This window comes from Podarcis vaucheri, assembly GCF_965113315.1.
Source record: "Podarcis vaucheri genome assembly, chromosome: 3".
NCBI lineage: Eukaryota > Metazoa > Chordata > Lepidosauria > Squamata > Lacertidae > Podarcis > Podarcis vaucheri.
The window spans coordinates 21,212,985-21,237,310 of NC_138761.1; the positions used below are offsets into that span (position 1 = coordinate 21,212,985).

Genomic DNA, 24,326 nt, shown 5'->3' on the forward strand with positions numbered 1-24,326 from the left:
CGCGCTCGGCTTCCTCCTCACCCTCCCAAGCGACTCTGGCAAGAAACACATTCAGCTGCTAACAATTTGGCCCAGGGTTCCTTGAGCTGCTCATTAGTCGAGCATGTGGGCGAATCTGGTCAATTTCAGTTTCAGTTTCTCACTTTTCCCCCAGTCTCAGGGCCTGTTCTCCACATTTCCTTATTATTATTATTACATATTTATAAATTAATTTTCAATTACAAAAATCCAATATGCACCATATTATACTACCACCAAATAGCAATACCAACTCAAATACAAATCAATTACATAGCCAATTATAAATTTTGGGTGGCTTCCCACGTGCTGTACTTCAAAGACTTATTCCCTTTAATTCTGCCTCCAGACTGTTGCGCAAACCAAATACAATCCATTCTTGATAAATTCCCTTATACCACAGCTACAATAATTAACTTCAATTCGCATTAACACATATAATAATTTGTAAATTCCACATTTCCATGTCAGTTTGCAAATTCTTTAAATAAAAAAAAAGCTCTTGTGAAAATTTGTTGGCATTTGAGGGTGAAATGCACACAATATGCAATTTTGTGTGCATTATAATTATTATGTTTACCTCTCAAAAGTGAAATGGAAAGCAACTTACACATACACACACACACACACCCAAGCCTGCTAAAAAATAACCAGAAAATTAAGATCTAAAGATATGGGTCTATATGGGTCTATTTTTGCTCAGCACTTGAAAAGAAATAGTGATGATACCAAGCAGGCTTCCCTGTACACATTTTTTGCCAGCAATTTCCCTTAATATAATATTTTGTTGTATATTTTCCCTAATATGTGCATTTTGATGTGCACTTTGTCCTAGCACATGTGGTTTTGCACACATTATTTGACTGTAGAACCAAACTGCAAAACTCAGAGACATGAGCATTTGGAAGGGTTTGTTTTGGTTCAGGTTTTGTTTCAAGAAGTGCGAATTGGGTTCATTTGTCTTTGAATGAGAACTCAATTGATTTTATCTCCCAGACCCATAAAAGCCCCCAGGCTGAATCCCTGGTGCATCTCTTGCTTAAAAGGCCATGGAGGAAATCCCTTCGTGAGACGGGGAGCTGCTGTCCGTCTCAAGACTGCTGGGCTAGAGGAGACCAATGGTCTCATTCCACATGAAGCAGCAAACCTAAGTTCTTTAGCAGATCTTGAGACCCTCTGTTGGAAACCTGATGCAAAGCAATATGACCTTTTCAACATCTTTGAGAAGATGTAAGCAGCCATGCAAGCTCAGAACACTTTGCCAAATTAGTCTAGGGTTGCCCTCTTGTCTTCTAGCACTTCAACCTGTGCCTTTTTAAGAGCAGTGTGATCAGCAAACGCTCACAAGTTACCATTCTTCTCTGCTTGAGAAGCTTCACTTGCAGCATTTGTAGGTCAGACTTCTCATATTCATACACACACACACACACACACACACACGTACCTTGGGTTACAGACGCTTCATGTTACAGATGCTTCAGGTTACAGACTCCGCTAACCCAGAAATAGTACCTCAGGTTAAGAACTTTGCTTCAGGATGAGAACAAAAATCGCACAGCAGCAGCAGGACACCCCATTAACCATGTGCTTCAGGTTAAGAACCACATCTGAAGATTTTATAGTCTTTATCACTTAATCTGCATTTCATTAGTTTCACTATTACTTTTAATAGTCCTTCACTAATAATTCTCTTCAAACTTTTCTCTGCAATATTTCACATAATCCTTCTTACAAAACTTCTTGCAATCCTACTAGCGTAATCTGTTGATTACTTTCTTACATTCCCATCACATGTGATAAAAAGATCCTTCTTTTTCTTTACAAGGTCAGCCTTCTCTTTGTCTCTGCACGGGAGAGCCAGTGTGGTGTAGTGGTTAAGAGCGGCAGACTCGTAATCTGGTGAACCGGGTTCGCGTCTCCGCTCCTCCACATGCAGCTGCTGGGTGACCTTGGGCCAGTTGCACTTCTTTGAAGTCTCTCAGCCTCACTCACCTCACAGAGTGTTTGTTGTGGGGGAGGAAGGGAAAGGAGAATGTTAGCCGCTTTGAGACTCCTTAAAGGGAGTGAAAGGCGGGATATCAAATCCAAACTCTCTGAGTATATCCCCTGCCCTGCTACTTTTATTTCTGGTCAGTTGGAAAATCTATCTGCAGTGGGCAGTCAGCCAGATCATGATGCTGGAGAGATCCTCGTTGAAGGAAGCTACTCCTTTTTTTGCTTGCGTCCAGCATCTGTTAATCAGAAGTATAAACTGCCTCTGAACACGGATGTTCCATTCCTAGCTACTGCAGCAAAGTTTCATTCATAACTGCCATGGTACAGCTCTCATGTGGAATAGGCTGAACAGTGACCACAAAGTCAGTGTGGTCAGTCACACACCAGAGAGAGAGAGAGAGGATAAAGGGGGTCACACATTTGCATAAAATTTGCATTTTGTAGATCTACTGAGGACCTTTCTCTTTCATCAAGTCTGTGAAGTTGGTATCTTTTCTAGTCTTCAACTGCACTGGAATTGTTTTTATGATTTTTTAAAAATTGTTCTTCTCACTCAATGGTTGCCATCCTGAGGTCCTTTGGAAGGAAGAGTGCGATATACTAAATAAACAAGCAGATGCCGATTCAGAAACAATCACTTTAATTTAAATCGAAATACAACCCACCTCAGTATAGTGGTAAAGACCTGTATTTCTGCTCAGTCTGTGTCCACTGTTGATGGTCAGCTCCAAGGTCCTCACTCCCACTTCTCGTGGCTGTTTTCAAACCAGATTAGTGTTGAATTTTGGCAACAGAGGTAATGTAGTAATATGTTACAATTAACGCAGTATATAAATTCAGTGGAATATTTATGGTTGCAGAGCGTTATTTAAAAATGTGTTTTCAATTAGGCGTGTATCCACAGAAGCACGAAACCTTTCCATAACGAGGCACCCTGAGTATTATTTTGCAATGAAGTGCAGTTTTCTACCAGGGGGAAAGGAAGGGAAATAAAATGTCAGCAAATAAGGAAATGAAAGACAGTGTTCTCCTCTCTGTGAGATTCCACGATAGTGGCTTTGGAAGGTGTGCTGCTGCAGGAGCCTGACAGATACTTGCAGATACTGAGAAGATACGTTGGAAAGAAAAAGAGTGAGCAAAATGAAGGGGAGGAGTGGCAGAATAAGCAATGCCAACCTTCCCACCCCACATGCACTCAGGTGATCATCAGAATAAGGTCTAACCCAGGACATTTACCTGGCTGAGGTGGGCTGTAGACATGTTATTTCTATGTGCCTAGTATAGTAAAACATTGGTTCTTTTCCTCCTGCATTCTGGGAATTATTTCTATCTTCTCTTTGCTTCTAAAACAGACTATAAGGCCTGTTTATAATCAATCACGCTTCTCTCCCTCTCTTTCACGCACAAGGCTAAAGGTCTGTGCCTGGCACAGATCTTTCTGTATAGCATTCCTTACATACCACACTTGTCTTCTTTAGTTCACCTTTAGTTCACAATGATGTGTAAATCACAATGATGTGTTAATCCTCAATGTATAATTAATTGTGTGAGTTTATATAACAATCTAAACATTAGTAAACACCTTAGTCATAACATTATCAATCTTAGTCATAGGTGGATTAAGAGCTTATATGCCTGTCTAAATACAGCTCTAACATTCTGTCTTTCATGTGCCAAAGATCTATGGAGCTATGTAAGCCCGCCTTACATACAAATGAGCCAATAGGATTTCAGTTTCTTTGTCTTGTATTGAGCCAATCAGCCACTGGCACATTCGTGGCCATGCTTGTTGTAACTTTGAATAAAAGGAGATGCTGTGAGGCTAGAGAAAGAATCTCTCTCTCTCTCACTTTCATCTGGCACACACGCAAGCTCTCTGAAAGAAAACATCTCGTTGTCTGTCTTTATTCATCTCTACAAACCCCCAAAATCCACATCTGGTGACCCCGACGTGATCTTGAAGAAGGGTAAGTAATCAGATCCCAATAGAGATCCCTTTAGAGCCAAAAGCATTCCTCATACTAATCCGACTGGGAAAAGTCTAAAGCGCTTAATTCGTTAGTATGGGAGGGGATTTAAGTAAGGTGCAAAAGGCTCACGCGAAAGAGCTTCTTTCGTTAGTAAGACAGACAATAGACAAAGTCCAAATTTCTCTAAAAGAGATTGAACAGCTGCTGCAGGAAATAAATCATCAATGTCCTTTTTATCAAGCAGAAGGCTCATTGCAAATTAGCACATGGGAGAAAATCGGCAAAATTTTATTTTCTGAGCCACGTGCTCCAATCAGCTGCCTACTCACATGGCAAAAGTGTGCAACGGCCATAGCAAAATTAGAACAATCTTCTCTTTCAATTTCTCCATTGCTGGCAACTGCAGAAACCTCCCCCCCGCCATACCCTCTGATTTTGCCTCCTTTGTCTCCTTCATCACCTAGCCAAAATCCCCCTCCCTTTTCTCCTTCCCTTGCTCCTGCGTCGTCTCAGTTTACAAATTCCCCCCCCATCCCCCTCGGCCCCCCTTCTCTGCCTAAACAAGCAAATCAGCGTGCCTTTGTCCCTTCCTCTTTGTCTCTAGACCATGCTGCTTTGCCAAAACAATATGGAGCCGTCCGTGCTGGGCTTTTACAGGCTAAGCAAGATGGGCTTTTTTCATTGGAAGAAACAGCTGCATGGGCTGGTGAAATGCCATTAATTTTTCCTCTCACTTATCAAAATGCTCCTGGAGGTCAGCAATTACAAGTTTATCATGAAAAATTGCCTTATGCTGTCATGAAAGATCTCAGGAAAGCCATTAGTGATTCAGGTCTTAAATCTTCTTATGTAATGGGAATTATAGAGGGAATTTCTACCTCTTATTCAATGATTCCGAGTGACTGGAAAGATTTGATGAGGATGATGTTATCTCCAGCGCAATTTTTAGTTTTTGAAAATGAATTTAAACATGCAGCCATAGCTCTGGCTGATCAAACGCATACAGCAAGCCAGCTTTTCGGCGCTCCTCCATTTGAGACCCTGGCTGCCCAAGCCGTGTTGTCACCTTCACACTTTCAGCGCACTGCAACTTGCGTGCAGCGTGCCTTTCGTAAAATTCCTGTCTCAGGACAGCCACTGAGTTCTTTTGTAAATGTTAAACAGCAGAATACAGAGCCATACCATCAATTTGTGGATAGACTGAAGGAATCTATCTGTAGACAGATAGATAATGAAACGGCTCAGAATGAGTTGCTAAAAAAATTGGCTTATGAGAACTCTAACACGGACTGTAAAAAAATGCTGCAATCAATCATAAGCCGTTCAACATATTCCCTTGCAGATTTGATAAAAGCGTGTTCGGAAGTAGGGAGTCAATCTCATACAATGTCTCTGTTTGCCAATGCACTTCAGGCTTCCGTGATACAAACAGGCAACTGTTATAATTGTCACCGTCCAGGTCATTTTGCAAAGCAGTGCAAGGCCCAAGGTGGGACTGCACAGAAGAATAATAATGCAAATACCACGACCAGACCTTCCAAAAAATGTCCAAAGTGTGGGAAAGGCTATCATTGGGCAAATCAATGTAGGTCTCAGGGAAACTTCACTGGGCCCAGTCTCTCGGGCCCCAAAGAATAGAGAGATGTCAGCCTTTGGTTTCTGCTGCTGCAAAAGTTACTAAAAATATGCCTTCTGAATTTGCCATTGATTTGATTAATCAAGAGACCAAAAACACTGCATTGCCTGGTGAAATCATAATCATGGCCAGCCAAATGGCAGGTCCACTTCCTCCTAATATCACAGGTTTAATTTTACCTAAATTTTCTGCTGCAAAACAAGGCATTCATGTCATCCCAGGTGCCTTGCCTCCTGACTATGTGGGCACAATCATGGTTCAATTTTGGAGCCATATGCCCATGCAGTTAACAAAGGGTGAATCCTTTGCTCATTTGGTGATGCTGCCTTCACCACCTGATGTTGTTTATGCAATTGACACTAATCTGCACAAGCTCTCTTTATCTTTTTCCCCTCAGCTTTTAGCTGTGACCCAACGTATTGGAAGAGAGAAACTCCTTCGTAAGTATAAAATCAATGGAAAAATATTAGAGGGTCTGATAGACACTGGTGCGGATGTTTCGGTCATTTCCAGTAATTTTTGGGAACAAATTTGGCCGCTTGAAACTTCTCCTGAAGTGTGGGGCGTGGGAGGTAATCAGGCTTCTTGCAAAAGCGCACAGTGGCTGCCTGTCTCTTTGCCTGATAGCTCTGAAGTTATTGCATATATTCAGCCCTGTGTGCTCAAAATTCATCTTAATTTGTGGGGAAGAGATTTGTTGCAACAATTACAAGCAACGATTCAAATAAATGAGTAAGTTTGTGCTTCCACTTACTTGGAAGTCCACTGATCCTATATGGATTCCGCAATGGCCTCTTACTACAGAGAAATTGATTGCTTTGAGACAATTGGTCGATCAGCAATTATTAGCTGACCATATAGAACCTTCTGTCAGCCCTTTCAATAGCCCAGTCTTCGTAATTAAGAAGAAAAATGGAAAATATAGATTTTTGCACGATCTGAGGTCCATAAATAGTATTATTGAACCCATGGGGCCTTTGCAATGTGGTATGCCTAATCCAAATATGATTCCACATTCATATCAATTGGCTATAATAGATCTGCAGGATTGCTTCTTCTCTATTCCCCTGCATGAAAAGGATCGCAAATTTTTTGCATTTACAATTCCAGAATTAAATAATAGTAGACCATCTAAAAGATATCACTGGAAGGTTCTGCCACAAGGAATGATAAATTCCCCCAGTGACGTGGGGCCAAATAAAATCGCTCTCTCTACAAGCTGAACAGTATAGGAGAGAACAGCAACTGGAAGCAAGCCCTACTAACCAGCTTCTATCCCTCATTGCTTGTCTTAATATGAATTCCATGATAATTCTCATTTTCAGTATTTTAATTTTGCCTCTCTCTACTTCAGCTCTTCCTACTGGTGATTCCACATCGTTAAATGTATGGGAATCGTTTGCAAGGACGCTCAATGTCTCAGCATTTTGCCTTACTCAGCAAGTAGCCATTGGTGATATCCTTGGCTCTTGTCTCATTCCAGTTTGCCATGATCCTCATGACATACAAAATGATACTTGGTTTTACACATCCCTACCTCAAAATGATTCACTTCGCACTCTTGGATATCCTGCGTATCATAATTGGGGCACGCAATTGCATAAACGCCCACCTTTAGCTATTGATTTGACAACACCATATGTGGCCTCTTATAATGCTATTTGTGCACGTATGGTCAACTGTACGAAACAAAATTGCGTGAAAATGGGCAAAAATAACTTCAATTGCTCTGATTATGTAAACATTTCTTATATATATAAGTACACAGAACTGCCAGCAGGCTGGTTTTGGTCCTGCCCAGGTTACACTTTCAATTACATTCCGGCAAACATTAGTCACGGCACACCTTGCTGTTTAAGCCGTCTGTCTATCATATTGCCTGAGAAACATCATTTCTCTTACTCTAGACATCAGCGTAGTGTTGAATTGTCTGATGACTGTGATGATCTTGTCTCTCTCCCTAGCAGGTCTGAATACATCTCTTTAGCTGTCTCTCTCTTAGGTGTTCCAGGTTTGGCTGTGCGTAATAGCGCAAATATTAATTCTTTAGCTTGCTCTGCAGCAAAATCCCTGAATATTACGTCTAAGGCGCTTCATCTTCTCAACACAGAGCAAGCTGAACTTCGCAACGGTTTATTAAGGTCGAAATCTACTTTGGACTACCTACTCATGGTACATCATTATGGTTGCGAACAATTCGAGGAGATGTGCTGTTTTAACATCACTGACAATTCTAAGGCCGTTCAAAGGCAAATTTCTCATTTGCAAAATCTCACTCACCACATTAAAAAGGATATCGGATTTTCCGGACTCTGGGATTCCTTTTCCTTGTGGTCTACGGCGTGGCTCCCTAATCTCGATTGGCTACGCAATGCCTTTTTTTATGTAATTATTATTGTATGTATATTAATTTTGTTTTGTTGCTTTCTCCAATGCATTCCTAGCCTTACAAATCTTTTTTCTCGCCTTCTCTCTCCTCCACCACCACCTAGCGTGCTCCTTGCAGCCTATTATGCGAAATGGCAACGCCACCAGTAAGAAAAAACAAAAATAAAAGGGGAGATGTGGGTAGGATTATTTTGAGATTCGTTGGCACACCACTAATCTTGAAGTACTTTTGCCCCATCAAGCCTAGCAGTTTTATTTCCGGCATTTGATGGCAAACCACTAATCCGGAAGTATTGTTGCTTTATTCACCTAGTTGCCTTACCTCGCAAAGAAGAAAAAAAAGGAGGAGATGTAGACATGTTATTTCTATGTGCCTAGTATAGTAAAACATTGGTTCTTTTCCTCCTGCATTCTGGGAATTATTTCTATCTTCTCTTTGCTTCTAAAACAGACTATAAGGCCTGTTTATAATCAATCACGCTTCTCTCCCTCTCTTTCACGCACAAGGCTAAAGGTCTGTGCCTGGCACAGATCTTTCTGTATAGCATTCCTTACATACCACACTTGTCTTCTTTAGTTCACCTTTAGTTCACAATGATGTGTAAATCACAATGATGTGTTAATCCTCAATGTATAATTAATTGTGTGAGTTTATATAACAATCTAAACATTAGTAAACACCTTAGTCATAACATTATCAATCTTAGTCATAGGTGGATTAAGAGCTTATATGCCTGTCTAAATACAGCTCTAACATTCTGTCTTTCATGTGCCAAAGATCTATGGAGCTATGTAAGCCCGCCTTACATACAAATGAGCCAATAGGATTTCAGTTTCTTTGTCTTGTATTGAGCCAATCAGCCACTGGCACATTCGTGGCCATGCTTGTTGTAACTTTGAATAAAAGGAGATGCTGTGAGGCTAGAGAAAGAATCTCTCTCTCTCTCACTTTCATCTGGCACACACGCAAGCTCTCTGAAAGAAAACATCTCGTTGTCTGTCTTTATTCATCTCTACAAACCCCCAAAATCCACATCTGGTGACCCCGACGTGATCTTGAAGAAGGGTAAGTAATCAGATCCCAATAGAGATCCCTTTAGAGCCAAAAGCATTCCTCATACTAATCCGACTGGGAAAAGTCTAAAGCGCTTAATTCGTTAGTATGGGAGGGGATTTAAGTAAGGTGCAAAAGGCTCACGCGAAAGAGCTTCTTTCGTTAGTAAGACAGACAATAGACAAAGTCCAAATTTCTCTAAAAGAGATTGAACAGCTGCTGCAGGAAATAAATCATCAATGTCCTTTTTATCAAGCAGAAGGCTCATTGCAAATTAGCACATGGGAGAAAATTGGCAAAATTTTATTTTCTGAGCCACGTGCTCCAATCAGCTGCCTACTCACATGGCAAAAGTGTGCAACGGCCATAGCAAAATTAGAACAATCTTCTCTTTCAATTTCTCCATTGCTGGCAACTGCAGAAACCTCCCCCCCGCCATACCCTCTGATTTTGCCTCCTTTGTCTCCTTCATCACCTAGCCAAAATCCCCCTCCCTTTTCTCCTTCCCTTGCTCCTGCGTCGTCTCAGTTTACAAATTCCCCCCCATCCCCCTCGGCCCCCCTTCTCTGCCTAAACAAGCAAATCAGCGTGCCTTTGTCCCTTCCTCTTTGTCTCTAGACCATGCTGCTTTGCCAAAACAATATGGAGCCGTCCGTGCTGGGCTTTTACAGGCTAAGCAAGATGGGCTTTTTTCATTGGAAGAAACAGCTGCATGGGCTGGTGAAATGCCATTAATTTTTCCTCTCACTTATCAAAATGCTCCTGGAGGTCAGCAATTACAAGTTTATCATGAAAAATTGCCTTATGCTGTCATGAAAGATCTCAGGAAAGCCATTAGTGATTCAGGTCTTAAATCTTCTTATGTAATGGGAATTATAGAGGGAATTTCTACCTCTTATTCAATGATTCCGAGTGACTGGAAAGATTTGATGAGGATGATGTTATCTCCAGCGCAATTTTTAGTTTTTGAAAATGAATTTAAACATGCAGCCATAGCTCTGGCTGATCAAACGCATACAGCAAGCCAGCTTTTCGGCGCTCCTCCATTTGAGACCCTGGCTGCCCAAGCCGTGTTGTCACCTTCACACTTTCAGCGCACTGCAACTTGCGTGCAGCGTGCCTTTCGTAAAATTCCTGTCTCAGGACAGCCACTGAGTTCTTTTGTAAATGTTAAACAGCAGAATACAGAGCCATACCATCAATTTGTGGATAGACTGAAGGAATCTATCTGTAGACAGATAGATAATGAAACGGCTCAGAATGAGTTGCTAAAAAAATTGGCTTATGAGAACTCTAACACGGACTGTAAAAAAATGCTGCAATCAATCATAAGCCGTTCAACATATTCCCTTGCAGATTTGATAAAAGCGTGTTCGGAAGTAGGGAGTCAATCTCATACAATGTCTCTGTTTGCCAATGCACTTCAGGCTTCCGTGATACAAACAGGCAACTGTTATAATTGTCACCGTCCAGGTCATTTTGCAAAGCAGTGCAAGGCCCAAGGTGGGACTGCACAGAAGAATAATAATGCAAATACCACGACCAGACCTTCCAAAAAATGTCCAAAGTGTGGGAAAGGCTATCATTGGGCAAATCAATGTAGGTCTCAGGGAAACTTCACTGGGCCCAGTCTCTCGGGCCCCAAAGAATAGAGAGATGTCAGCCTTTGGTTTCTGCTGCTGCAAAAGTTACTAAAAATATGCCTTCTGAATTTGCCATTGATTTGATTAATCAAGAGACCAAAAACACTGCATTGCCTGGTGAAATCATAATCATGGCCAGCCAAATGGCAGGTCCACTTCCTCCTAATATCACAGGTTTAATTTTACCTAAATTTTCTGCTGCAAAACAAGGCATTCATGTCATCCCAGGTGCCTTGCCTCCTGACTATGTGGGCACAATCATGGTTCAATTTTGGAGCCATATGCCCATGCAGTTAACAAAGGGTGAATCCTTTGCTCATTTGGTGATGCTGCCTTCACCACCTGATGTTGTTTATGCAATTGACACTAATCTGCACAAGCTCTCTTTATCTTTTTCCCCTCAGCTTTTAGCTGTGACCCAACGTATTGGAAGAGAGAAACTCCTTCGTAAGTATAAAATCAATGGAAAAATATTAGAGGGTCTGATAGACACTGGTGCGGATGTTTCGGTCATTTCCAGTAATTTTTGGGAACAAATTTGGCCGCTTGAAACTTCTCCTGAAGTGTGGGGCGTGGGAGGTAATCAGGCTTCTTGCAAAAGCGCACAGTGGCTGCCTGTCTCTTTGCCTGATAGCTCTGAAGTTATTGCATATATTCAGCCCTGTGTGCTCAAAATTCATCTTAATTTGTGGGGAAGAGATTTGTTGCAACAATTACAAGCAACGATTCAAATAAATGAGTAAGTTTGTGCTTCCACTTACTTGGAAGTCCACTGATCCTATATGGATTCCGCAATGGCCTCTTACTACAGAGAAATTGATTGCTTTGAGACAATTGGTCGATCAGCAATTATTAGCTGACCATATAGAACCTTCTGTCAGCCCTTTCAATAGCCCAGTCTTCGTAATTAAGAAGAAAAATGGAAAATATAGATTTTTGCACGATCTGAGGTCCATAAATAGTATTATTGAACCCATGGGGCCTTTGCAATGTGGTATGCCTAATCCAAATATGATTCCACATTCATATCAATTGGCTATAATAGATCTGCAGGATTGCTTCTTCTCTATTCCCCTGCATGAAAAGGATCGCAAATTTTTTGCATTTACAATTCCAGAATTAAATAATAGTAGACCATCTAAAAGATATCACTGGAAGGTTCTGCCACAAGGAATGATAAATTCCCCCAGTGACGTGGGGCCAAATAAAATCGCTCTCTCTACAAGCTGAACAGTATAGGAGAGAACAGCAACTGGAAGCAAGCCCTACTAACCAGCTTCTATCCCTCATTGCTTGTCTTAATATGAATTCCATGATAATTCTCATTTTCAGTATTTTAATTTTGCCTCTCTCTACTTCAGCTCTTCCTACTGGTGATTCCACATCGTTAAATGTATGGGAATCGTTTGCAAGGACGCTCAATGTCTCAGCATTTTGCCTTACTCAGCAAGTAGCCATTGGTGATATCCTTGGCTCTTGTCTCATTCCAGTTTGCCATGATCCTCATGACATACAAAATGATACTTGGTTTTACACATCCCTACCTCAAAATGATTCACTTCGCACTCTTGGATATCCTGCGTATCATAATTGGGGCACGCAATTGCATAAACGCCCACCTTTAGCTATTGATTTGACAACACCATATGTGGCCTCTTATAATGCTATTTGTGCACGTATGGTCAACTGTACGAAACAAAATTGCGTGAAAATGGGCAAAAATAACTTCAATTGCTCTGATTATGTAAACATTTCTTATATATATAAGTACACAGAACTGCCAGCAGGCTGGTTTTGGTCCTGCCCAGGTTACACTTTCAATTACATTCCGGCAAACATTAGTCACGGCACACCTTGCTGTTTAAGCCGTCTGTCTATCATATTGCCTGAGAAACATCATTTCTCTTACTCTAGACATCAGCGTAGTGTTGAATTGTCTGATGACTGTGATGATCTTGTCTCTCTCCCTAGCAGGTCTGAATACATCTCTTTAGCTGTCTCTCTCTTAGGTGTTCCAGGTTTGGCTGTGCGTAATAGCGCAAATATTAATTCTTTAGCTTGCTCTGCAGCAAAATCCCTGAATATTACGTCTAAGGCGCTTCATCTTCTCAACACAGAGCAAGCTGAACTTCGCAACGGTTTATTAAGGTCGAAATCTACTTTGGACTACCTACTCATGGTACATCATTATGGTTGCGAACAATTCGAGGAGATGTGCTGTTTTAACATCACTGACAATTCTAAGGCCGTTCAAAGGCAAATTTCTCATTTGCAAAATCTCACTCACCACATTAAAAAGGATATCGGATTTTCCGGACTCTGGGATTCCTTTTCCTTGTGGTCTACGGCGTGGCTCCCTAATCTCGATTGGCTACGCAATGCCTTTTTTTATGTAATTATTATTGTATGTATATTAATTTTGTTTTGTTGCTTTCTCCAATGCATTCCTAGCCTTACAAATCTTTTTTCTCGCCTTCTCTCTCCTCCACCACCACCTAGCGCGCTCCTTGCAGCCTATTATGCGAAATGGCAACGCCACCAGTAAGAAAAAACAAAAATAAAAGGGGAGATGTGGGTAGGATTATTTTGAGATTCGTTGGCACACCACTAATCTTGAAGTACTTTTGCCCCATCAAGCCTAGCAGTTTTATTTCCGGCATTTGATGGCAAACCACTAATCCGGAAGTATTGTTGCTTTATTCACCTAGTTGCCTTACCTCGCAAAGAAGAAAAAAAAGGAGGAGATGTAGACATGTTATTTCTATGTGCCTAGTATAGTAAAACATTGGTTCTTTTCCTCCTGCATTCTGGGAATTATTTCTATCTTCTCTTTGCTTCTAAAACAGACTATAAGGCCTGTTTATAATCAATCACGCTTCTCTCCCTCTCTTTCACGCACAAGGCTAAAGGTCTGTGCCTGGCACAGATCTTTCTGTATAGCATTCCTTACATACCACACTTGTCTTCTTTAGTTCACCTTTAGTTCACAATGATGTGTAAATCACAATGATGTGTTAATCCTCAATGTATAATTAATTGTGTGAGTTTATATAACAATCTAAACATTAGTAAACACCTTAGTCATAACATTATCAATCTTAGTCATAGGTGGATTAAGAGCTTATATGCCTGTCTAAATACAGCTCTAACATTCTGTCTTTCATGTGCCAAAGATCTATGGAGCTATGTAAGCCCGCCTTACATACAAATGAGCCAATAGGATTTCAGTTTCTTTGTCTTGTATTGAGCCAATCAGCCACTGGCACATTCGTGGCCATGCTTGTTGTAACTTTGAATAAAAGGAGATGCTGTGAGGCTAGAGAAAGAATCTCTCTCTCTCTCACTTTCATCTGGCACACACGCAAGCTCTCTGAAAGAAAACATCTCGTTGTCTGTCTTTATTCATCTCTACAAACCCCCAAAATCCACAGTGGGCTAGAAGATGATGCTGCCATTTCCATGTTCAGAAGCCAACAAGACTGGCAACTGAATCAACACCAGAGCAGTGGCCTTCGCTGCACCTGAGGGTAGCAGGCTCACTTAGGGGGCACAGGGCACTCCAGGTGGCATCTATAACGGGGGCCACTGACCCCTTGCTGACTCTCCCTGCCCCCCAGCAACTTTTGCCTATGGCAGCTGCCTTACTCCTCACCAAGGATGCCAACTTGAATAAAACATTGGGGCTTTCACCCTGTTTTAGTTTTGTGTTAGTTTTAATGTATGTGGGGGTTTTCCTGTAAGTCGCTTTGAGTTACTTTTCATTTTTTTAAAGTGCCCAATAAGATCAATAAACAAATGTTGTGATTACAGTGTGTGCTGTGGGAGGAGGAGCAAAATACACCCTTCTTGGGTCATCTATTGATATGGCCACATATGATGTTACCAGTACTGTTTTCAAATAAAATATATAGCAGGCCTACAGACAATCCACAAAGGCCCCTTAGCAACACTTGTCTTAACTGTTGTGGTAACTGGAAAATTATGACATCATCCCAGTGCGGAACTTTTTGACATCACTGTGGCAGTTCAGGAAAGAGCTTGTGGCTGGTGTTTGAACAGTGTGGGTCTGCTTCAAACTGGGGCAGCCGGTTTCGGTTCTTCTACATGGGGCAGGTGGGGAAATAGAGGCTTCTGCCTTGGCATCCTATGTTGATGTATGTTCCCTTCCCAGTACAAAATCTGCTATGGTAAGAAATCCCAGTAAGTTCTTTCCGTTTCAGGATGGGGAAAGATCGTGCGAGGAACCTTCAGATTGGTTGAGCTACAACTCCCATCATCCCTTGGTCATGCTTGGTCGGGGCTGATGGGAGCTGTAGTTCAACAACATATGGAGGGCCAAAAGTCCCCCACATCTGCCCTAGTGTTTCTAAGGCCATACATTTAAAGGTCCCCACACAAAGAATCTTGGGAACTGTAGTTTCCCCCCTCACAGAGCTACATCTCCCAGCACCGTTAACAAATTACAGTTCTCGGGATTCTTTGGGGGGAAGCATGTATTTAAACAGATTGTATTTGTGGAGCCCAGTAACTTCACTTCTTGCAGTTAGAAGGCCCTCGGAGCTGGACCTCAGTGTCTGGGCAGAATGATGGGGGTGGAGACGTTCCCAAGTCAATACCTTTTAAGTGATAGAGAGAGAGAGCTATAGCTATGTCAATCAATGAGTGGGAGAATTAGGTGCCTCCTTAATTCTCTCACTGAAATCAGGGCCGGATTTAGGTTTGATGAGGCCCTCAGCTACTGAAGGTAATGGGGCCCTTTATATGTCCAGCTGTCCTTTGTCAACAACAAATTGTCACTGTTTTTTTTGCGTTGAATATATGCTATATGGTAATTTATGGACCTAATAGGTATCTAAAGCCATTTGCACATAACAAAATATGTATTTTATCAAAGTAATTGTTGAACTTACCTTATATTTTGGAAATGTACATCCAGTTTTTTTCCCTTTAATTTTTTTTGGGGGCCCCCAAGAGAGTGGGGCCCTAAGCTATCGCTTGTTTAGTTTATACATAAATCTGGCACTGACTGAAATCACTGAGATTTTTTAAAGTGTTTAATTTGGGCTGGGTTGTTTAAGGTTCCCTTCTCTCACCCCCTAGCTTTAATTGTGCAGCTTGAAACTGTGTGATTGAATCCCACCCCAAAATAGTCTGGAAGTGCCTTTTGAAGCCATTCATTCCACTCCTAACTGAGATTTTTTTTGTTTTTTACTTTTTTCTTTTGCAATATTATCACATTCCTGGGTCATCCCTGCAAAGTTAAGTGCTGTCACATCTGCTTCAGTTTGAAAGCATACCAATGCAAGTAGATAAATAGGTACCACTGCAGCAGGAAGGTCAATGGTGTTTCCATGCGCTCTGGCTTCCATCACAGTGTCCCGTTGCGCCAGAAGCAGTTTAGTCCTGCTGGCCACATGACCCAGAAAGCTGTCTGTGGACAAACGCCGGCTCCCTCGGCCTGAAAGTGAGATGAGTGCCACAACCCCATAGTCGCGTTTGAGTGGATTTAGCCATCCGGGGGGGGGGTCATTTATATTTACCTTTACTCCCTCTCCTCTGCTTCTCCCCCTCAAGTAGTTGCACCTCCCAACTTAAATGGGCATGGGGGCTTTGCATGCTGAGATCGGGATGCCTATCACAAGGCCTACCTTTTGGTGAGTTCATTGGGCTGGCAGAATCCTGTGCCTACTCATTCCATGGCGTGGGCTTCTTTGAAGTCTTCCCTTGCCAGGTTGGCACCTGCTGGGTTCAAAGCATATTCAGGGGGCTCACTCCCCGCCATCAACAGTGGCGGTCAGGGAGTTTTGGAGGAGGCTGACTGTGAAACACCCATTCGATCCTGACTCACATGCGAAACTCACTGTAATGTTTATGGGGTTGCTCGTGCGTAAGTTGCCGCCTCTCCAGGCTTTGTTGCCTTGCTAAACCTTTCAGTCTGGGCAGCCCTTCACTTCGTGGCTGCCTCAGTCACTAGCAGTATCCGTCAGTGGGCGTTTCTTAAATCTTTTCCAACATAAAAGTTGTTTGACACCCAGTCTCCTCCTACTCTCTCTGCGCGGAAGTCTTCTGCGCAGGGTGGGTGTGGGTAGCGGAGGACCCGTGCTCTCCCCGCTGGTGTCCGGTGAAGAGGCCTGGAGCCCTCTCGCCGATTCCCCCATCTGCCCCCCTTTGTCCCTGGTGTTGCGCTGATTACCTTCCCCAGCTGATGATGAGCTGCCTCTCTCCCTGCTGGGTCCCTCTCCAGCATCACTTGGGAGCCTTCCCTCCACCTCTGGCTCCGATGTCAGTTCCCTGACATCCACCTCCCCCCCCAGGACCCCCTCCACCCCCGGCCCAACCTGTTGACCCAACTTCGTCCCTTTCTTCGGCCGACGATGCGGGGAACTCCCGGAAGGAGCTGTCGCCATCCTCTGAGGATTCAAAACCCGCTTCCCACCCGCTCTGATCCCTTTCCGCAGGGTGGGCCTCCCAGTCTGATTCTTCTTCCTCTGAAGCCTCTTCTCCCTCCCCTTCGGAGACAGAAAACCCCACAAAATCCTCTTCATTGTCTGTGGTTCCAAATTGCTCCTCCTAGAATCTCGCTAGTGGAATCCCCCCATCTCCCGCAAAAGCAGGCAAAAGCCGCTCGCTCTTTAAAGGGGCTCCGCGGCTTCTGCTGGCTTTTCTAGGAGGTGGGGGAATTTCCCCACCTTGTAGAAAAGCCTGCAGGAGCCGCGCACCCTTTAAAGAGCGCGCCCCTCTTGGGGGCTTTTCCCCGAGGAGGGAGAAGGGACTGACTGGCTGTTTCAGTCCCTTTTCCCTCCTGGTCGAAAAGCCCGTAGGAGTCGCGCACGGCTCCTGTGGGCTTTTGCAGGAGGTGGGGGAATTCCGCCACCTCCCGCAAAAGCAGGGAGAAGGTCTTGGAGTAGCACACAGGCTGCGTGCAGCCTGTCCACTGCTCCCAGAGCTGCGGGGGGGGGATCATTTTTTCCCCTTGATTTCCCCCCCTGAAAACTAGGTGCGTCCTATGGGCCGGTGCGTCCAATAGGGCGAAAAATACGGTATGTTGTGAAGGATGTAATAATGGAAAACTGAATGGTTTGGTTTATATAAAATATGCAGGGATTTATGTTATGCAAAATGAACCATGGAAAGAGAAGAAAGGAAGTCATTGATATTTTAAGGTTGTTGAAATGAATGTTCCAAAATGTAAAACAGAAAATTTAATCGAAATTATAGGAAAAAACAAACAAACATAAACTGCCCTAAATCCCCATCTGTTTTATAACAGGAAGTATCCAGAGAACCCCATTCCTCATCAGATTTCTCCAACTTTGAGACGGAGTCTGTGCACCAAACAGACAAGGAGATTCAAGCAGATCTGGATCACACCAGCAATGTGGAAGGGTCTGAATATTCTTACCAAGGAGGCAGTGTAGGGTTCAAGGAGATGCAAACCGAGATTGAGTTTGCTGTGCAGATAACCCCAATTAAAGATTTGAAAAAGCATCGGGAAAGGATGGTAAGTGGCAGCGGATGTGGGGCAGGGATTCCTTGGCTCTGGGAATCCAGTTGAACTGGATTACACAGTTGACGATTACACAGATCCAGTGGTCACCTTTTCTCATAAGGCTACATCTGCAACCAATGAGGGCAGAAGGTCTATGAGGCAAGTGGGGGAAAACAGCCTTGACCCAGCTGCGCATTCAGCAAGTGTGAGAAGAAAGCCGTACATGCCTAATGTTTCTCCTTGCAGATGGGGTTCCTGGGCCATTCAGGGTCCTTTTCTTTACATAGAGAAGTATCTGTTCATCAGGACTCACGTAAGGTCCCTTCTTATAACACTGGAACACACTCTGTGTGGAGCTGCCTTTATATTTCGGCTGGAAGCTGCAACTAGTACAGAATGCAGTGGTCACGATCCTCATGGGAGCAGATTATTGGCAATGTGATTTCTGCTGCAGAGAGAGAGCTGTGCTGGTTGCCAATTTGTTACCAGCAAAGCTTCAAGGTTCCTGTGTTAATTCGCAAAGCCCTAGAGTACCATCAGATGTCAAGGAAATAAACAGCTGTCTGACTTTTGGAAGACATCTGAAGGCAGCCCTGTATAGGGAAGTTTTTAATGTTTGATGTCTTGCTGTGTTTTAATTTGTTGGAAACTGCCTAGAGTGGATAGGGTAACCCAGTCAGATGGGAGGCATCATCATCATCATCATCATCATCATCATCAGATGGGAGGAGTAATAATAATAATAATAATAATAATAATAATAATAATAATAATAATAGGACCAAGGTACCTTAAGGGCCATCTGATCCCTTATACTCAAGCAGAGATCTGTTTCAAACCACTCATGAAATCACAACAGAAACAGCAGAAGCAGCTGGAAATTTATTTAACCCAGTCCAACCTCACAAACTTCCAAATGGCTGGTGGAATAAGAAAAGCTTTAAAAATAACCTTAAAATGCTGATAGAACTAGCCATCCCTGGACAACTCCTTGCTCTAGCTTCTAGTAAGGGCTGTTGCTTATAGACTTCATGGAGGCATTTGATTGGCCGCTAAGGGAAATGCCGGTGCTGGAGTAGACGGACCCTCAGCAGGGCTCTTCTTAGGTTCTTTTGTATCCACACTTCACATTCAGCCCCACAGCATGTGTCTACCATATGGTGGATACCATGGATGTCTCCAAGACAGATAATGATAGAGCATAGTATCTATAGTACGGTAGGTGCCAGTGCTGAGGCTGATATCTCTCAGGAGTTTAAGAAGAGCCCAGCTGAAGGACCAGCCACTCTAGCTCCAGCGTTTCCCATAACAGCCAATCAAATGCCTCCATCAAATTCTGGAACAAGTCCATGACTTATCTAGTCCACCGTCCTGCTCTCACGTGGCCAAATTGCTTCTCCATTGAACCCTTTCACATGGTTTTGTGGTATTTTATGCACTGCGACTTGCCGTTATATTTGTGGATTGTAGTTTAGTACTGTAATTTTCCGTGTATAACATGACCCCTATTTTTTGGGACTCCAAATTGAGGAAACGGGGGGAGATTGCCCACCAGTGTTGTTGAGCTTTTTTTTGGGGGGGAGGATTGCCCAGAGTTCTTCAGCTTTTTCTTGGGGGGATTGCCAAGACTTGTTGAGTTTTTTTGTTGAGCGCCTGACCGCCGCATCAATGAAGCTGAAAAGTCTGCCAGCTCGCCCCCAACAGCTGCCAATCACCTGCCCAATTGCCGCAGCCACCAATCACCCGCTCCAATGCCCCTGACAATATCTTGCTCGCAGCAGACACCAATTGCCCATCCCAACTCTGCACTATCCGTGTATAAGACGACCACCATTTTTTTTGCATTTTTTAAAAATGAAAAACCCTCATCCAATACATGGAAAAATATGGTAATTCTTTATTCTAATCAATAAGTGTAAAGTGTTTAATTATTCTTTGCTGATACTTAATTTTACTGTTTACTATTAGATTCTAATGAATCATTGAATGTTGCTTTATTTGATATCAGTGGCTTATTTTAAAATTATTGTGCTTTTTTGCATTGCATCAGATTCTTATTAGGTGTCAAAATAACATTGTCAAAAGATCAATCCATTGGCAGCTTTTGATTGAGCTTTGGTGTGTAAATAGGATAATTTTACAAAATAAAATTTATAGTAAGTTAAATAACATGGAGAAAGTAAAGTTTAAGCGTGTATTTAAGGAATTTAATTTGGGAATGCAAGGGAAGATCGGAGGGCTTGTCAGATTTAATCACAAGTGGATGTACAAAGCAAGTATTAGTTAAAGAATGAATAATTGTGTGTTTTTTGTTTCTCATTTTGCCTATAACATCTATTGTACATTTCTGTTATAAAGTTATCAATCAATAAGGCATGTAAAAACTGGGGGTGGGGTGGAATGGAGCATAGCTGGCCTGGCTAGTAGCCACTGATACTTCCCCCCTGTCCCTCCTTTCCTATTACAGGATGCTGCAAGGGAGACGCCAGCCTCTTCGTACGTCCCTGATGACATGACGGAGACCTTAGACAATAAGAGTCAGGGAGACCGGCTGGCCATCAGCACCCAGCGAGGGACCAGTGCTCTGCAGCCAGAAGCCTACTCCAGGATAGGCGAGGCCAGCAGTATGGAGCGGATGGGTCAGCTGCACAGCAGGCAGATCACAGCAGCCGATCTCGACCTGGAGAAGATGAGGCTTGATGGTGCAATGACCAGACTGAGGTACCGGCATGAAGACAATGAGAAGAGGCGGCAGCACGAGGAGAAAATGCAACAGCTACATCATCAGACAACCCCTCGATCAGTAAGTGAGGGGGGAAGAAGGGGTAGATGTGAGCTTTCCATTAAAAATGGAAACCAAATTCTGCATTCGTTAGCCTACAGCATCTTTGGGCATTGTTCTAGGTCAGGGGTCAGCAAGGTTTATCTTGCCTGGGCCGGATCGGTCCCGCAGAGATCCCTCAGTGAGCCGGATCTCGCATGCATGAGCGCGCGTGTGATTTTCTTTTCTTTCTTTTTTATTAGTTTTTTAACATATCATTTCCAACAATCTCATTATATACCTTCTTATCTTATACATTGTTTTAGACTTCCGTCAACAACTCTGATGATTTTCCGTCTTTTATCACTTATTCTGCATTTCTTAATATATCTGTAACTCTTAATTGTCATCAACTAATAACTCTTCTCATAGTCTTTCTTGTAATACTTCATATAATTCTCCTTACCAAACTTCCTGCAATCCTACTAGCGTAATCTGTTCATTACTATTACTTTTCAAATAGTACATATATTTACATATTTTTACTCCAGTCTTCTAAGAATCTCTGATCATGCAGGTTTTGAATCCTTCCCGTTAATTTATCCAATTCTGCATAGTCCATCAGTTTCATCTGCCATTCTTCTATCGTTGGTAATTCTTCTTGCTTCCATTTTTTTGCGTGTGATTTTCGGTGTCTACATCTGCACAGATGCGACTTTCAGCGTCTGCGCATGCGCAGATGTGATTTCTGGCACTGTGGAAGCACGTCCCTGTGCCGGTTTAGCGCAGCACATGAGCGGGCAGCTCGGTTCGGGGGTGGCTCGGGGGCCAGTCAAATGACCTCCGCGGGCTGCTTCCGGCCCATGGGTCTTAGGTTGCTGACCCCTGTTCTAGGTGCTGGAATCGATCTGTAAAAACCCTCAGCTGCTTAGTTCCTGCTAGGGATGGAAGGATCTGTTAATTTCTATTCCCACAGTCTCATTTTTCCAACCTTAAAGCCAGTTCTCCACATGCCTGTGGCAATTTGCAATTTTTCATTTTTTTTTAAACCCTCATGAAAATTCTCCAGCATTTGAGTGCCCTTTTCTCCCAGTAAACACATTTTTGTATGCAGTTTAGACCACGGCCAACATTTCTGCAAGCGATACAATCCTAATGTAATGCATTTTTGTATGTTATTTTCACAAATAACGTTCGTGGGGGTTTTTTTTTGCACACTTCCCGCTAATGTATGCATTTTTTGCAAATGCGGTTTGGTTGGAAAACTGCATTGCAAATTTTGGATAAGAGCGACTTTGGAAGGCTGGCTGTGTTTCAGCTCTCATCTTGCTCCAGAAAGCGAAATTCTCATAGATTCAACCTTAAATACAAGCTAAATTGAATTCTCCTCCACCCCCAGCTCTGCCTCTACGGACCCTTTGGTTTGGTCTCCCATTAGCTATCTTCTGCCCCACCAGATCCAATGGATACCATCCCTTGAGGATTTCTCCCAGCCATGACCTCTCCCTGGGCGCACCTCTCACTGCCCTTGCTTCATAGCTGAGGCTGATGGGAGATCTGCAGGGCACCAGATTGGCAAGGACTGAAAGCAACATGCTTCCAAAACACACATTTGGCTTCTGCTGCTGTGTCTAAAGAAGACATTTTTGCTGTCCTCACCCAGAACAGTTGATGCAATAAGAATATAGGAAACCCCAAGGCAAGCACTGCCCATTGTATGCTTCATTCAAATGACATTGGGGCAAAGGGGGCATGGTCCTTTTGCTCCAGGAGGGAAAAATCTCCAGGAAGAAAAAGAAAGAAAACACATTAGATGCCATGTTGTGGGCTCGCCTGACTTCTGCAGTTTGACATTTCTCCGAATCGGTATTTTGAACGCACAATCTAAATATTTCAAACATGCTTAAGTCTATATAAATCAAGGATGGAGAACCCGTAGCTCTCCAGCAGTTGTGGGGCTCCAGGCCCCATCAATCCAATAACATCTGGAGGGCCTTGTTTCCCCCACTCCCAATATAAATCAATGGAATTTAAGTTGAGCACATTTACAATGTCTATGAAGATGTGAAGCCCTCTGGGTTCAATGGGAAGGTGTTTATAGTATGGTAGGCTCTTTGGGTAGCTGATCACAGGGAGTGTTTTGTTAACAGACATCTCTTTTTCCTCCCCCCCACCCCTGTTTCTCTCCCCCCCCCACAGATTGGGCAAGAGCTCCACGAACTCCTTCAGCCCCAGAACCAGTATGCCCTATTTTTTTTCTGCTTCGTCTTTATCCACATTATTTACACAGCCAGGGAGCTGGCTTTCTATTTTATTATGAAACACGACGTATTCTGCTTTGCCATTTTGCTGTATTTCATTTTCAAGAAGATTTTACTGGATTACAGAAGTAGGAGAAACTAATCACGAAACAGCAGCAGACTCTAGGCAGCAGTGGAAAAAAAGAGGGCAAGCAGCTCCCTGATGTTTATGTATCTTCGTTCTATCGCCTCTCCCTTCCCTCCTCTTTAGAATTTCCCCCTTTTCAGTCGCATGCGACGAATGCAAGATTTGGCTTGGCTGTCTATGTGCACTGGCAGTTCTCTCTATCAAATGCCGCTGCTGAGTGTTGTTGTTTCCCTTTGCTATTCAGTTATAGGCTCATCCATTGCAGCCATCCCACCTGAGCCTGTCACAGTCATCGATGTTAATAAATTGGCCTAGAATTAAACAAAAGAACTGATTCTATTTGCACAATTTTTTCTTTGAAAAGGGGGGGGGTATAGGAAGCAGGGCCCCTGGAAATGTTTGTAAAGGGCTGGGCAGGGGGAGATTCAAGACAGTCCAGTAATATGTCTGGTAGGCAGAATATCAAAAAATTCCTGCATTGCAGGGGGATGGACCCTAGATGACCCTAGATGACTCTACGATTCTATGATAGGTAAAGCGTTCCCATAACTGAATTTCCATACCAGAAAATACTTACTTTGTGCCAGCCGCATAGCTGCTAAAGGCATGAGACATCTCTTGCTTTTTCTTGTACATATAGTTCTCATGGCAAGCTGCTCCTGTTGAAAGAAAGTTAATCCCTTCAGCAGGGAAAATACAGGAAATGCCTCACATTCCTTCCTTCTAATCGTTTAGCAAAAGCGATTAAGTGACCTTAGCAATGGCGGTGCCTCCACAAGTGCCTAATAAGCCTTAGAATGTTGCCTCCACATTTTGCTTTCTAACTTGATTGATAAATGTCCAATTCACTTCTTTTAATTGAAGGCTAAGAGTTCAGGCCTCCTGCTGGCTGGCTGGTTGTGTGAGAATGGACATGAAGATGAACTAGCAATTGTTCAAGCTTCTTCCTCAAAGTGAACTTCATTCGCCTCTAGTGTATTCAGC

The 24,326-nt window shown here is 43.0% G+C and overlaps 1 protein-coding gene across 1 annotated transcript; it reads left to right on the forward strand.

Annotated features, from left to right (window-relative positions):
• The first annotated feature begins 14,714 nt into the window (after positions 1-14,714).
• On the forward strand, positions 14,715-23,676 carry LOC309529576 (uncharacterized protein). Its single transcript, XM_082217945.1, has 4 exons — positions 14,715-14,891; positions 17,975-18,205; positions 20,661-20,996; positions 23,154-23,676. Exons 1-4 carry the CDS (start codon positions 14,889-14,891, stop codon positions 23,355-23,357), a joined length of 774 nt encoding a protein of 257 aa, XP_082074071.1. The 5' UTR covers positions 14,715-14,888; the 3' UTR covers positions 23,358-23,676.
• Positions 23,677-24,326: the final 650 nt, after the last annotated feature.